Genomic DNA, 14,345 nt, shown 5'->3' with positions numbered 1-14,345 from the left:
TTCGTAACATGGTGTCCACTGATGAGTGAGGGTTGGAGGGGAAAGATACTTAGTAAGGAGGAGATTCAAATTTCTGAATCTACTATGCCACACACTAGGTGTGAGACCTTGGGATAGTCATGCCATCTCTCTGAGCCTAGGTTTCCTCGTTGGTAAATGGAGATAATATTAATACCTCATGGGCTGTTTGGGGGATTAAATGAGATAATGCATGGAAAAAAATCTTGAGAAAAGTAAGTGCATACAAAATTTTGATTGGGTGAAACTATGAATAAAGCACTAGCTTGAGCACCTCCCAGGAGAACCAGGAAATTCCAGATGGGGAGGTGCAAGTCAGGCAAGGCATATCCGGGACATAAGTGGGAAGTGGGAGTAGAAAGGATCTTTCTGGAAATTCCTGGCATTTCCCTAGAGACTCTAGAAGTTTAAGAGATGGCCTTCAGGAAGGGCTACTGGAAAGTTACCTGCTTGTCTGGGCTTCCTTGCACATGCATAGGGATGCCTCTCTATTGGACAGGCCTGCTCTTGGAATGTCTGTGCCAATTCCTCCAGGAGGGGAGCTGTCTCTGGGGACTAGGTGGGGCTCAGAAAAGGAATAAGAGGCCAGGAACTGAGAGCTTGTGGGCTGACCAGATCTGAAGTGGGTTAGTCATTAGCTGGGCTGGGGCAGGTGGAGATACAGAAAAAGGGAAAGGATAAAAGGAGTATAACATCACAGCAATAATGTAAGAAACAGTGCATGTGTGTGTGATGGGGTGAAGAGGCTGAGTGACAGAGACTGGAAACAGAATGAGAAAGTAATCTGCACTACAGCAGTGCCTGTCAGAGTCTAGCAGAGGGCCTGACACTCAATTATTAGGCAGTGAGTATTTGTTGAATGAATGTATGAATGGAGCAGGGGGCAGGCTGGGAGAAGAGAGAGAGACAGAGACAGACAGAGACAGAGACGGAGACAGAGAATAATATGACTGGTGGAAGAGTGGATCTATGACTGAAATCAATTCGACAAACATTATTGATCCCCTATCACCTGCCAGGTACTGAGAAAATAAGAGGTGGAAAGCACATCACTGAGTCACAAATAGTTTCAGGCCATAACAGGCTGGCGACTGTGTAGAAAGCAATATGGAAAGCAGTCACTGTTCTCAGTTGTCTGAAGTGTCTGCGTGTCCACCAGAAAATCCTTACCCTGCCTGCTTCTGGGATGATTTAGTGTCCCTGTGCCTACTGTATGTCAAACTCCAGGAAAATCAACAAGCATGTTTTAATATCAGTTATCAGTATGTTAAACTGGGAAGAAAACTCATTTGGAATGCCAAGAATTGTCACCTGATTTATGTCTTTTGATTCTTACCAGAATTCTGAAAGGTAGGCATCATGAATCATTCCCATTTTCGATATGACAAACCTGAGGCTCTTAAGAAGAATGGCTTGCTCAAGATCATAGCAGAGCCAGAATTCAAACCCAGTTCTCCTACTTATTGGCCAGTTCTCTGTTCTCTCATCCCTGGCTGCATTCATGAATCCTGTACACATCCAGCCCCAGTACTGCCTCCCAAAGACTGGATAAATGGAAACACACATATCTGAAGTCAGCATATGTTGAACAGAAGCATGTGCTGCACAGGAAGAGTCTTGGCTTTAATATAGATTTTTACATCAGGGACTCTAATATAAAAAGTCTCCCAGTGCAATTCGTTCATTCACTCATTACTCATTCACTCATTTAATCACATATATTCATATATACTTTGAACACAGGCTGATCTCATGCTATGTGTCCCAAATAGTTGTGAGTATAAATAGAAGCCTGAAATGGTGAGTTACATAGAGAAGTTCCCACTCTATTAAGTGATGGGAAAATTAAGGAGAACAATGATAATAGCTAACATTTATCACATGCTTACACTGTTCCAACTACTTCCCATGGTTTAACTTCTTATATCTTCAAAAATAACTGTGTAAGGTATAGGTACCATTATTTTCTCCATTTTATGGTTGGAGAATGGAGACCCAGAGAAATTATACAGTTTGCCTAAGGTTACACAGCTAGTTAAGTGGCAGAGCCAGGATTTGAATCCAGCAAGTCTGGCTCCAGAGTTCCCAAAATGACAGTTCCAAGCTGGGATAAGTGCTATGTTTTCTATCCTCTCTTCTCAATCATCCTGACATTCCTCCTCTACTCAACGGAGATCTCTCTCCCTTTTTGCATCATTCCTTTTGCCAGTCCATGCTTCTGTTTCTTCTGTTACCTTTGCCTGGAGTGACCCTCCACTGCTTTATCCTCCTATCCAAGTTTCTAAACTCATACCATGCTGAAAACATCACTTCCCATGTTGTCAACTTCTTCCTGAAGCTTCACATGAACCCACCGTATCAATGTGAAGTGAGCTCTTTCTCTTTCTCTGTAAAGTATGTAGCACTTACTATGTGCTGCTGCTATTTTTGCTTTTATATTATTACTTGTATACTTATATTTCCTTCCTCTCCCCACTGCCAACTAAACTGCAATTTCCTTAAGAGTTAGGACCATGTCTTGAGTCCTCAAAGTGTTTGGCATGGTGCTAAGGGGTTGTAGGTGCCTGTTTGTACGGAAGTGAATTATCTGATGCTTGGTTTCCCAGATATACATGAGCTTCATGCAATATGTCTTGGTGTATGGGTCTAAGTTACCTGCTTCCTAAAGGGACTTTTCACATCTTTGTTGCAAAGTTGTAGAGGTAGTGTGGAGCATGGGTGTGATGATGCCATAGAAGACAACAACGAATTTGTTTTTACCTTGGAAAATCTGTGAATGAGATTTTAATAGGCTGCAAGAGGACCTGGGGAAGAACAGCAGATAACACAAATGCAGTGACCTCAGTTGAAATCCCGTGGTGTCTAGTCTCCTTAGAATAGCCAATAATATTTCCAGAGGGAGAAGGGATGTTTGACTAGGGACTGTCTAGTGCTTTTGTCATTTCATAACTATCTTGACATTAAAAAACAAATTTCACCTGAAATTCCCCAATAGAGCTGGGATGAGGCAGGACATATATAATGGTTTCCTTGGAAAATATTGGTTATATAGAAGATAGGGAATTCTTGCTTCTGAACACTGGGAATAACCTCCCAGCAGATAGTTTCAAAAATGGGAGTGTGGGAGGTGAGAAACTTTCCTCCCAAGTCATCAAGGAAAGAAAAAAAAAATGCTGCTTCAGAAATCTGGGCACTATTTGAAGAAAGGAGCTATTTTCCCATGTTTGCCACCAAAAACTTTGCACTAGTCTAACCTAGACTTGAGGAACTACAGTTCTATCTGAATGCAGAATGTAGAGGAAAAGCTGCCTCTTCTTTGAACCAATGAAAAACTGCACATTGGTCATGTTCCAGGACTCTAAACCATGCTGCTTTCACCTTTCGCAGCTGATTAAATCAACTGCCCAGGGCCCACCTTGAGCCATTGTCTGCTGGGTTTCTACATCTTTGATGGAGGTAAATGCTTCTACATGAGTTTATCTCAGGCTCTAAAGAGCAAAGATTGGTGAGCAGAGACTAATCTCTTCAAATTCTCTCAACTACCTGAGGCTAAGTTATCTGGGGGATCTGGCTTCCAAAGGAGAAATTAGAACATAATAGGAACCTCTGTGGAAAACATTTGCAGTGACTGAAGGAAGCTAACGTAAAGGTTAAAAATTCCTTCCCGTTTCTCTTCCTTCTGCTATTTAACTCCCTGCAGCCTGTAGCCTCGCAAACTCGTGGACACCCAGTTTACTTATTTTTTTGTGATGGAGAGCTCATTAACATACACACGTGGTACATGTTGGAAAAGCTCTAGCTGTTTCTTGTTACCCTATGGAGCCACACAGAATAAGTTTAAACTTACTTCAAAATGACAACTTTTCAAATATTCAACATAGTTCTTATTGTCCTTCATCACCTAACACCCTGATTATTCAATATCCCCCAACAGATCTACCAAATCTCTACCCTTCTTTCTAATCTATCCTGCAAAAATGTAATCTCTATACAGGGCCCTTTATCCCGTTACTTGCTCCAGAGTCTAAAATGCATTCCATCAGGTCTATTGAGGTATATATAGTAAACTTTATCCATTTTTAGGTTTACAGTTCTGAGTTTCAGAAAACATACAGTCATTTAACCATCACCACATGAATATATGGAATATTCTCATCAACCCGTATCAACCCAAGTCTCTACGTGCGCCTTTGTAGTCAGTCCCTCCATCCACCCTCACTCCCACAACCACTAATTTAATTTCTCTCCCTTTTCCTGAAAGTTAGATAACTGGACCTTGGAATATATAGTCTTTTGTGTCCTTCTTTCACATAGCACAATACTTTTGAGAGTCATACATGTTGTGGCACGTTATCAGTAGTTCGCTCCTTTCATTGGTAGTATTGCTCCATTCTGTAAATGTACTACAACGTAATCATCCATTCCATAGTAGATAGAAATTTGGGTTTATCTTGCTTTGTTAGCTATTTTGAGTAAATCTGCTATAAGCATTTTCATATAAGTCTTTGTTGACATATGCTACTATTTCTTTTGGATAAATACATAGGGTTGAGGTGGCTGAATCATAAGTTATTTGTTTAAATTAGTAAGAAACTACTAAACTGTTTTCCAACGGGGCTATACTATTTTCCTTTGCCAACAGCAATGTATATACGTTTTAGTTGCTTTGCAACATCATCAGGTATTGTCAGGAATCTGCTTTGTTTTATTTTTAACATTCTAGAAAATGTGTATTGCGGCCGGGCGCGGTGGCTCAAGCCTGTAATCCCAGCACTTTGGGAGGCCGAGACGGGCGGATCACAAGGTCAGGAGATCGAGACCATCCTGGCTAACACGGCGAAACCCCGTCTCTACTAAAAACACAAAAAATTAGCCGGGCGAGGTGGCGGCGCCTGTGGTCCCAGCTACTCGGGAGGCTGAGGCAGGAGAATAGCGGGAACCCGGGAGGCGGAGCTTGCAGTGAGCTGAGATCTGGCCACTGCACTCCAGCCTGGGCGACAGAGCGAGACTCCGTCTCAAAGAGAAAAAAAAAAAAAAAAAAAGAAAATGTGTATTGCTATTTTACTGTGGATTTAATATGAATTTCTCTAAAGAAAAATTATATTGGATATCTTGAAGTGTCTGAAACTTGTCAAGTTTTCTTTGGGTTGTTTGTTTTATTATTATTGAGCTGTGAGAGTTATTTATATATTCTGGATGCAAGTCCTTTATCAGACATGTGTTCTGAAACACATGTGTTTCTGTCTGCCTGTGGCTTGCCTGTTATTTCCTTAACAGTATCATTTGAATAGTAGAGGCTTGGAATGATAAATTCAAATTTATTAAATTTACTTTTGTTATCTGCATTTTTTGTGTCCTTTCTAGGAAATCTTTCCCTAATCCAGATCACATTAAATTTCTCCAGAAGTTTTATATGTTTTGGTTTAACATTTAGAACTATGATCCATTTGGAGCCAGTTTTTAAATATGGTATAGCGTATAAGTTAAAGCTCATTTTTAGCTTATGGTGGTCCTATTGTTCTAGCATTATTTGCTGAAAATACTATGGTTTCATCGTTACATATTTAGTCACCTTTGTAGAAAATTAGTAGATCATATGTATTTTGGTTCTCTTTCTAAACTCTATTTTGTTTCATTGATCTACCACTTTTTCTTGATATTGTAGCTTTACAGTAAGTCTTGGAAGCAAGCAATGTAAGTCTTCCAATGTTGTTATTTTTCAAAATTGTTTTGGCTATTTTAGACATTATAGCCCAATATAAAACAAGGCCTTTAAAAATTGAAAATCATTTTTAAGGATGATTTCAATCACCATTTTTCTATATAAATCTAAATAGATGACTGAAAATCATCATGAGACCTATTTAAAAAAAGGGTAATTATCTCCATCACTTCTCCATTTAACAGTCTAATTTGGCCTGTTCTTAAACCTGGAAAGGTTGAATGGAAACTCATAATGGCTTATCTCAGCCATTTTTGGTCCCACCCGTTAAAGCCCATGTATTAATTTCATATTATTGCTGTAACAAATTACCATAAATTTAAGGGCTTTAAATACCCAACTCTATTATATTACAACTCTGTAGATCAGAAATCTGACTCGGGTTATTATGTTAATATCAAGGTGTTGACAGAACTGTGTTTCTTTCTAGAATCTCCAGGGGAGAATTTGTTTTCTTGCCCTTTCCAGCCTCTAGAAGCTTCCCTCATTACTTGGTTTGTAACCCCTTTACATCTTAAAAGCTAGCAATGGCCAGTTGAGTCTTTCTTATGTCACATTGCTCTGATGCCGACTTTTCTTCTGCTTCCCTCTTCTACATTTAGGGGCCTTGTATATTTATTTGGGTTCACTGGATAATCCAGAATAATTGTCCTATTTTAAGATCACTGGAATATGAAATTTTTATTCCATATGAAACATTAGTTCTCTTTAGCCATCTAATGTTTTCTATATATATACATTCATATAGAATATATTTATATATTATTAATTACATAAATATATTTTATGTAACATACTTATATGTTACATATATAATAATATGTATATTCGTAGGTTCTGGGGGTTAGGACATGACATCCTTCTGAGACCATTATTTTGCCTACCACAGTCATGATATATTTTCTTTAATATATATTGCTAGATTCTGCTTGTTAATATTTCCTTAAGGCTTTCCACATTTTTGTTCCTGAGGGATATTTTTCTGTACTTTTCTTTTTTTTTTTTTTTGAACTCTGAACTTTTTATTGGCCTCCTGCTCCCCAAAGGGTACCCTGCTTCTGCTGGCTTAATGCCTCAGAACTTTGGTGTCGTTGGTCTCAGACACCACTTTGCCATCCACTATCCGGCGGGTGGTGGTCTTTTGGATGGTTTGCATGGAGTTGCTGCTGTCCAAGGCATCACCAAGATTGAATTCCTCGCCATCTTCCAGCAGGCGGCGGTAGGTGGCGATCTCAGCTTCCAGCTTGACCTTGATGTTCAACAGGGCCTCATACTCCTGGGCCTGTCGCTGTCCCTCTGCCCGGGTCTGTGCCAGCTCTGACTCCAGGTGCAGCAGGATCCCATTGAGCTGCTCCATCTGTAGGGCGTAGCGGGCCTCCACCTCCCTCAGGCTGTTCTCCAAGCTGGCCTTCAGATTTCTCATGGAGTCCAGGTCGATCTCCAAGGACTGAACTGTACGTCTCAGCTCTGTGAGCGTCGTCTCAGCAGCTCCAACCTCGGCGGACTGTGTGGTGACCACTGTGGTGCTCTCCTCAATCTGCTGAGACCAGTACTTGTCTAGCTCCTCTCGGTTCTTCCGAGCCAGCTCGTCATATTGGGCCCGGATGTCTGCCATGATCTTGGCGAGGTCCTGAGATTTGGGGGCATCTACCTCCACGGTCAACCCAGAGCTGGCAATCTGGGCTTGTAGGCCTTTTACTTCCTCTTCGTGGTTCTTCTTCATGAAGAGCAGCTCCTCCTTGAGAGCCTCGATCTCTGTCTCCAGCTGCAGTCGAGTGACATTGATGTCATCAATGACCTTGCGGAGCCCATGGATGTCGTTCTCCACAGACTGGCGCATGGCCAGCTCTGTCTCATACTTGACTCTAAAGTCATCAGCAGCAAGACGGGCATTGTCAATCTGCAGAACGATGCGGGCATTGTCCACAGTATTTGCGAAGATCTGAGCCCTCAGGTCCTCGATGATCTTGAAGTAATGGCTCCAGTCTCTGACCTGGGGTCCCTTCTTCTCCAAGTGCTCCCGGATTTTGCTCTCCAGCCTCCGGTTCTCGGTCTCCAGGCTCCTCACTCTGTCCAGGTAAGAGGCCAGGCGGTCGTTCAGGCTTTGCATGGTCTCCTTCTCGTTCTGGATGCCTCCCATTCCTGCCAGACCCCCGGCCATCCCTGAGGCCAGGCCCCCGGACCCCATGCCGCCCCGGAAGCTGGTGGAGCGGGACACGGAGATCCGGGAACCAGAACCCCCGGCGCCTGCATAGACACTGGCCGCGCTGCTGACCGGCCGGGCGCCGTAGCTGGGCGCCTGGACAGAGCCCAGGGACCGGTAGTTGGTAGAGAAGGTGGAGCGAGTGGTGAAGCTCATGCTGTATGAGAGGAAGGCGAGACGACAGGACTCAGGCTTTGCCGACGACCTCTGTACTTTTCTTGACTTGTGATGTTCTTGTCCAGTTTTGATATCAGAGTAATGGTGATGTATTAATGCAATGTTCTGGATAATGTTTCTTAGGCTTATCTTTTCTGGAAGAGTTTGCTTGTAATTGATGTTATTTTTTCATTAAATGCGTGGAAGAATTTGCCACTGAAGACACATGTGACTGAAGTTTTCTTGTTGTTTCTGTTTGTTTATTTGTTTGGATGTTTCTAAATATGAATTTAATTTCTGTAGTAGATATAGGACAATTTAGGCTGTTGATTTTTTTCTTGAGTGAGCAATAGTAGTGCCTTTCAAGGAATTTGTCTATTTCGTTTAAGTGATCAAATTTGTTGGCATAAATTGTTCAAAATAGTCCTTTGCTATATTTTTAAATTTCTGTGAGATCTGTAGTAATGCCCTTTCTTTCTTTCTAACACTGGTAATTCGTGTCTTCCTTTCTTTCTTCTTGATCCATCTGGTTTGAGGTTCATAAGTTTTATTGTTCTTGTCTCAGAACCAGGCTTTGACTTCATAAATTTTTATTGTTTTTCTGTTTTCTCTGCCATTGATTTGTAGTCTTTGTATTTTCGTACCTTCTTCCGGCTTTAGAATCTAATTTTGCTCTTTTTTCTAGTTTCTTAAACTAGAAGTTTGGATAACTGATTTAAAAGCTTTCTTATTTTCTGATATAAGCTTTTTCTGCTAAAAAATCTTTCTCTAAGCATGTTTTATGTGTGTCCCACATATTTTGATATGTGTTTTAATTTTCATTAAATTCAACATATTTTATGATTTCATTTGTAACAACTTCTTTGACCTATTTTTTTTTTAGAATAGTGTTGTTTACTTTCCATCTAATTTTATATTTTCTGGAATATCAATTTCAAGTTTAACTCTGTTGTAGTCAGAAAGTACTTTCTATGACTTCAATTATTTTAAATATATTGTGTCTCCTATGGCCCAGGAAATAGGCCATTTTTGTTGAAAGCACCATGTGCACCTGAAACCAATACATATTGTACTATTGGCTGGAGTGTTCTATAAATGTCAGTTATGTCAATTTTGTTGATAGTGTTGTATAGATCTTCTGTATTCTTATTTATTTTTGTCTACTTGTTCCATTATTAAATGAAAGAAAAATGTTGAAGTATCCAACTGTAATAGTGTATTCATCTTTGTTTCCTTTTAGTTCTAACAGTTTTTGCTTCATGTATTTTAAAATTCTATCGATAGGTACATACACATTTAAAATTATGATGTTTTCTTAACAAATTGAATTACATATCATTATTCAATTTGTTAAGAAAACATCATAATATCTCTGGTGGTAATATTACTTATTCTGAAATGTTCTTGGTGTGATATGAATTAATATAACCATTCCATCTTTCTTTTGGTTAAGATTTACATGGTATATCTTATTTTTATTTTACTTTTCATCTATTGATGTTTCTTCTAAACAGCATACAGTTGAGTCTTGCTTTTACAGCCAATCTGACAAGATTGAAGTGTTCTGTGAGTCTTCAGATCATTTACATTTAGTGGAAATATTGATATTGATATTGTTACATTTACATCTATACCTTGATAGTTACTTTTTGTTCATCTGATCTTTTCTTTGTTGACTTTTTATTTTGTTATTTCTTTTGGAATAAATTGAGTAATTTTTATGATTCCAGTTTATCTCCTCTATTGACTTGTTTATGCCTTTTTTCAAAAATTTTGTTTATTGGCTTTATGATAGTTTACAATATACATCTTTATTTTATGTAAGCCCAACTTCAAATTATATAATGCAAATTCACGAGTAGTTTAAAAACCTTACACCAATGTTTACAATTTCTACTTCACATCTATTGTGCCATCATTGCCATACATTTCGCTTATACGTGTTACAAACCCCACCATACATTGTTACTATTTTTTATCTTGAAACTGTCTGTTATCTTTTATAGAGATTAAAATATTCGAAAAATGCCTTTTATGTTTAGTTTTATTTTTACCATTCCTGGTGCTTTTCATTACTTTCTATAGATCCAAGTTTCCATCTGGTGTCATGTATTTTCTGCCTTAATTACTTTCTTTAATATTTCTTATGGCACTGGCTTGCTAGAAGTAAATAATCTCAGCTTTTGCCCGTCTGAGAAAGTCTTCATTTTCCCTTCATTTTCAAAAAATATTTTCAGTAAGTGTAGATTTCTGGGTTGACATATTTTTCTTGCAGTTTTAAAGATGCCACTTAATTATCTTCTAGATTGCATAGTTTCTGATTCGAAATCTACTGTGACTCTGATTTTGTTCTTCTGTATTTACTGTGTCTTTTTATCATTAATATTTTTGTTTTATAGTTTGTTTTCCATCTTTATGTTGGTGTGTGTGAGAGTGTGTGTGTGTGTTTATTCACAATTTGTTCCTCTCAGCTTCTAGAATGTGTAGTTTATAATCTTTCATTATTTTCAGAAAATTCTGTCATTATGTTTTCAAATAATTCTGCCCATTTTTTTCTGCCTTCCATTTCTGAGACTTGAATCACTTGTATTTTAGTCAACTATATATTGTCTTATAACTTTTTGATACTTATCCTTTTTACTTTTCTTTCTTTTGCGTTGTAGTTTGGATAATTTATAATGACCTATCCTCAAGTTTACTATTCTTTCTTTGACTGTATTATGACTGCTGGGAGAGGGACAGGAAATCCCCCCATCAAATTTATTAATAACTTATTTTAAATTTTTTGTTTATTGATGACTGCATCAAAGCCATTATTCATCTGTGTAATTTTATTACAGCATTACTTTCTTATTGTGGGGTTTTAAAATTTTCTAGCATTTCCATTTCACTTTTTCACAGTTTTGATTGCTATGCTAAAATTTCCCATCTGTTCATACATGCATTTCCATATTTTCTGCTAGATCAGTTATCATATTAACTGTAGGTATTTTAAAGTCTGTTATCTAATCATTCCAATATTTGCACCATCTCTCAATCAGGTTTGATTGATTGCTTTATTTCCTGACAATTGATGATTTTTTATTGCCTTTGTTTTTGTATCTTATTTTTTATTTAATGTCATACAATGTGTATACAGGAATAGTAGAGACTAAGGTAAATAGTAGCTATGCCTGGAAATGACCTTCACTCTTCTTCTGTAAGGATTTTTAATTATGAAATTGTGCCAGTCCACTCAGGAGTTGAGCAAGCCTTGTGATTTGTGCTATCATTACCATCAGCACACCACAGGTTTTAAACTCTCTTAGTGGACTGCTGCTGCTACCATATGCTTGGAATTAAAATTGTGTATCTAGAGAGTTTTTCTCAGTGTTTCCAGTTCCCCTTCAGCTTTCAGCTGCTCTTGCATGCCTGGGCCACAGAGGGGACTCTCTCTCCATGTTCTTGCCCTTCCTCCAATAGTAAAATGCTTTTGCTTGTTATTTGGTGCTCACTGCTCATAGGGAAATGGCATGTTCTCTGTTATGGTCCAGTCTCAATCTCTGGCAGGCCCTGCACACATGAGTTTCAGAAATGGGGCTTAGTAGTGTTCCTCACAGTGGCAATGAAACTCTGCTTTGTATCTGCGGTTGTTCTTGACTAGGAATTTCCTGTCCCTCTCGCAGTAGTAGCAAACCCATGTTTGGTATGTTTGTAGGATCCTGTACCCAAGAAAGTTCTCTGCCCCTTCTTTGGAGGAGAGGATTTTGCTTATATTCTTTCCCCAGGAAGGATTTTTCTTGAGTCCTGAGTGCAAGAGAGTTTGTACTCTCCCTCAGAGGGTTTATAACCTTTCTTCAGAGGCAGACACGTTTTGGTTCTACTACTCCCCAGAAGTAATAGATTTTTGACTGTCATGGGAGTGAGGGGAGTCCCTGTTCTACCCCTAGCATCTTGAGGCTTTTGTTTCATAGGAGAGAAGAGTCTGAGAAAGCTGACAGGGAAGCCCTTCTCCCAACCTTCATCATGAACACCCAGTGTAGGCATATGGAAAATTGCATGTGTGTAAATGCAAACTCCCCTTGTGTCAGGAACAACCAGCAATTGTAAATTGACATACTATTTCAAACTCTTCCCTAACCTGTATCTTATGTTGAAATTAAGGCAGTCTTTTCATTGTTCCCATACACGGCTTCAAACCTGCTCTGCATTTCTTTATGCTGTCCCTCTTGCATGGAAAGCCCTCTTTCTTTTTATATAAATTCCCAAATCTTTCCTAGTCAAGCTCAACTTTTATTTCTTCCTTGGTAATTCCAGCCAACTTTAATTTCTTCCTTGTTGGTATCTCTTACAACTTATTTTTAATCTATTATTGCCTCCAATTTACAAAAGGACATTTAAATGTGTAGAATTTAGTGCTTTATTCCACTGTATTATATTGTTCTCTAATTGTGTCGTAAGACCTAGCCAGATATACAGTAGATTCCCACTGTCCTAGCAATAAACTAGTTATAAAAAAAAATGTATTAACCTCCTCTTGTGTCACATTGACCGCAATAACAAAATAAACACAGCTATTCCAGCTTCTTTTGATTAGTGTTTGTATGGCGTTAGCACATTAGCAGATTCATTTGACAAATTAGCTCTGAAAGGCAGTGTAATGTTGCAGAAAGAGCATGCACATTTAAAGTCCAATGGCTCTGAATTGCAGTCTTGGCTCCACCATTTATTGGCTGTGTGACTTATGGCAAATTACATAACTTCTCCTGAAGATTAAATGAGATAATATTGTCTACTGGGCATACAGAAGATTGTCTAGGAGAAGAGACATAAAATGGGTTGTTTTCTGGAGACGAGAGAGGGCAAAATTCCAGAATGTAGTTTGAAAATGGCAAAGTCAAAATAGGACTTTACTCTGTGTGTGTGTGTGTGTGTGTGTGTGTGTGTTTGTGGTGGGGTGTGGGGGGCAGTGACAGCATAGAGTAGGACAGTAAGGAATGTAGTAGTATAGTTTTAAAAGTATTGGAAGCAGAATCATAAATATCTAGGTTCAAAACATACCTCTGACACTAATTAGCTTTGTGGACCTTAGGCATGTCACTACATCTTATGGAACTTCAGTTTCTATACCATTAAAATGAGGATTGTCATTAAATCTGCTTGGATGATTTTAGAGAGTTGTCTCAAGAACCAAAAGAAGCAATTCTGACAGCAAGTTATAAACGATAAAGAGCGCCACCAAAAGGTGTGGCATTTGTAATGATGGTGACCCAAAGAGGGAAGCAAACAAGTTTCCTGCACTGCCAGCCCTGTTCTTGGCAAGAACAATGTTTAAGTCAAGTTGCTGCCAGATCAATTCTCATTCAGACCAGGACTTGAGACAGTGATCACACACATGATTTAGGACCTCAGTTTTCTGATCTTGCCTTAATCACTCACTATCTTAGATCTAGTGCAGCCTCAGGGAAGTTAGATGTGAAGTTGATAGGGTCTGAATGTTTTTGTCCCTCCAAAATTCATACCTTAAACCTAATCCCCAATGTGACAGTATTAACAAGTGGTGCCTTTGGGAGGTGATTAGGTCATGAGGACTCCACCCTCATAAATGGGATTGGTGCCCTTATAAAAAAGGCTCGAGGGAGCCTCTTCATTCTTTGCCCTTCCACCATGTTAGTATGCAGCAAAAGGGTGCCATCTTTGAAGCAGAGAGCATGGCCTCACCAAACAATGACCATGCTGACATCTTGATCCTGGACTTCTCAGCCTCTAGAACTGTAAGCTATAAATTACATTGTTTGTAAATTACCCAATCCAAAGTGTTTTGTTATAGCAGCCAGAACAGACTAAGACATTGCTTCAACAGGAGCAGGACTCGAGTAAGGATTTGGAAAATGCCAATCCAAAAGTGAAACCTGGTTCAGAAAAATTTTGAGTCTTGACAGAAATATCCTGTGGACAATGGAGTATGGTGCAGGGATAATAGTTTGTCATTTAATAATACAGTGAAGGAGAAAAATATAGTTTGTGCGGGTATTTTCCTATTTCCAGCTCTGAGTTTTACTTTATTCCAGAGAATGGTGACTTTCAAGTAAACACTCTAGTATTCCTCAAACTCAAGCTGCCAAGGATAGACAACAAATTGTATTGGGAATTTGTACAATAACTTTTGTTATTCAGTGATCGAGTTAGGGAAAACTTTATATGCTGGGGCCAGTAAAGAAAGGGCTGGGAGTAGTGGCATGTTATCACTTTGGGAGAATTCCATTT

The 14,345-nt window shown here is 39.0% G+C and overlaps 1 protein-coding gene across 1 annotated transcript; it reads right to left on the bottom strand.

Annotated features, from left to right (window-relative positions):
- Positions 1-6,733: 6,733 nt before the first annotated feature.
- LOC101010008 (keratin, type I cytoskeletal 18) lies at positions 6,734-8,163 on the bottom strand. The gene has a single exon (XM_003918278.4). It carries the CDS (start codon positions 8,097-8,099, stop codon positions 6,807-6,809), a length of 1,293 nt encoding a protein of 430 aa, XP_003918327.2. The 5' UTR covers positions 8,100-8,163; the 3' UTR covers positions 6,734-6,806.
- Positions 8,164-14,345: the final 6,182 nt, after the last annotated feature.

Source organism: Papio anubis, chromosome X (genome assembly GCF_008728515.1).
Source record: "Papio anubis isolate 15944 chromosome X, Panubis1.0, whole genome shotgun sequence".
In the NCBI taxonomy this organism is placed as follows: domain Eukaryota; kingdom Metazoa; phylum Chordata; class Mammalia; order Primates; family Cercopithecidae; genus Papio; species Papio anubis.
The sequence above is the reverse complement of the archived record's forward strand: the minus strand, read 5'-3'. Positions and strand labels throughout refer to the sequence as shown.

Excerpts from the sequence above, each read along its gene's own strand:
- LOC101010008 (XM_003918278.4), bottom strand. The coding sequence starts at position 8,099 with ATGAGCTTCACCACTCGCTCCACCTTCTCTACCAACTACCGGTCCCTG.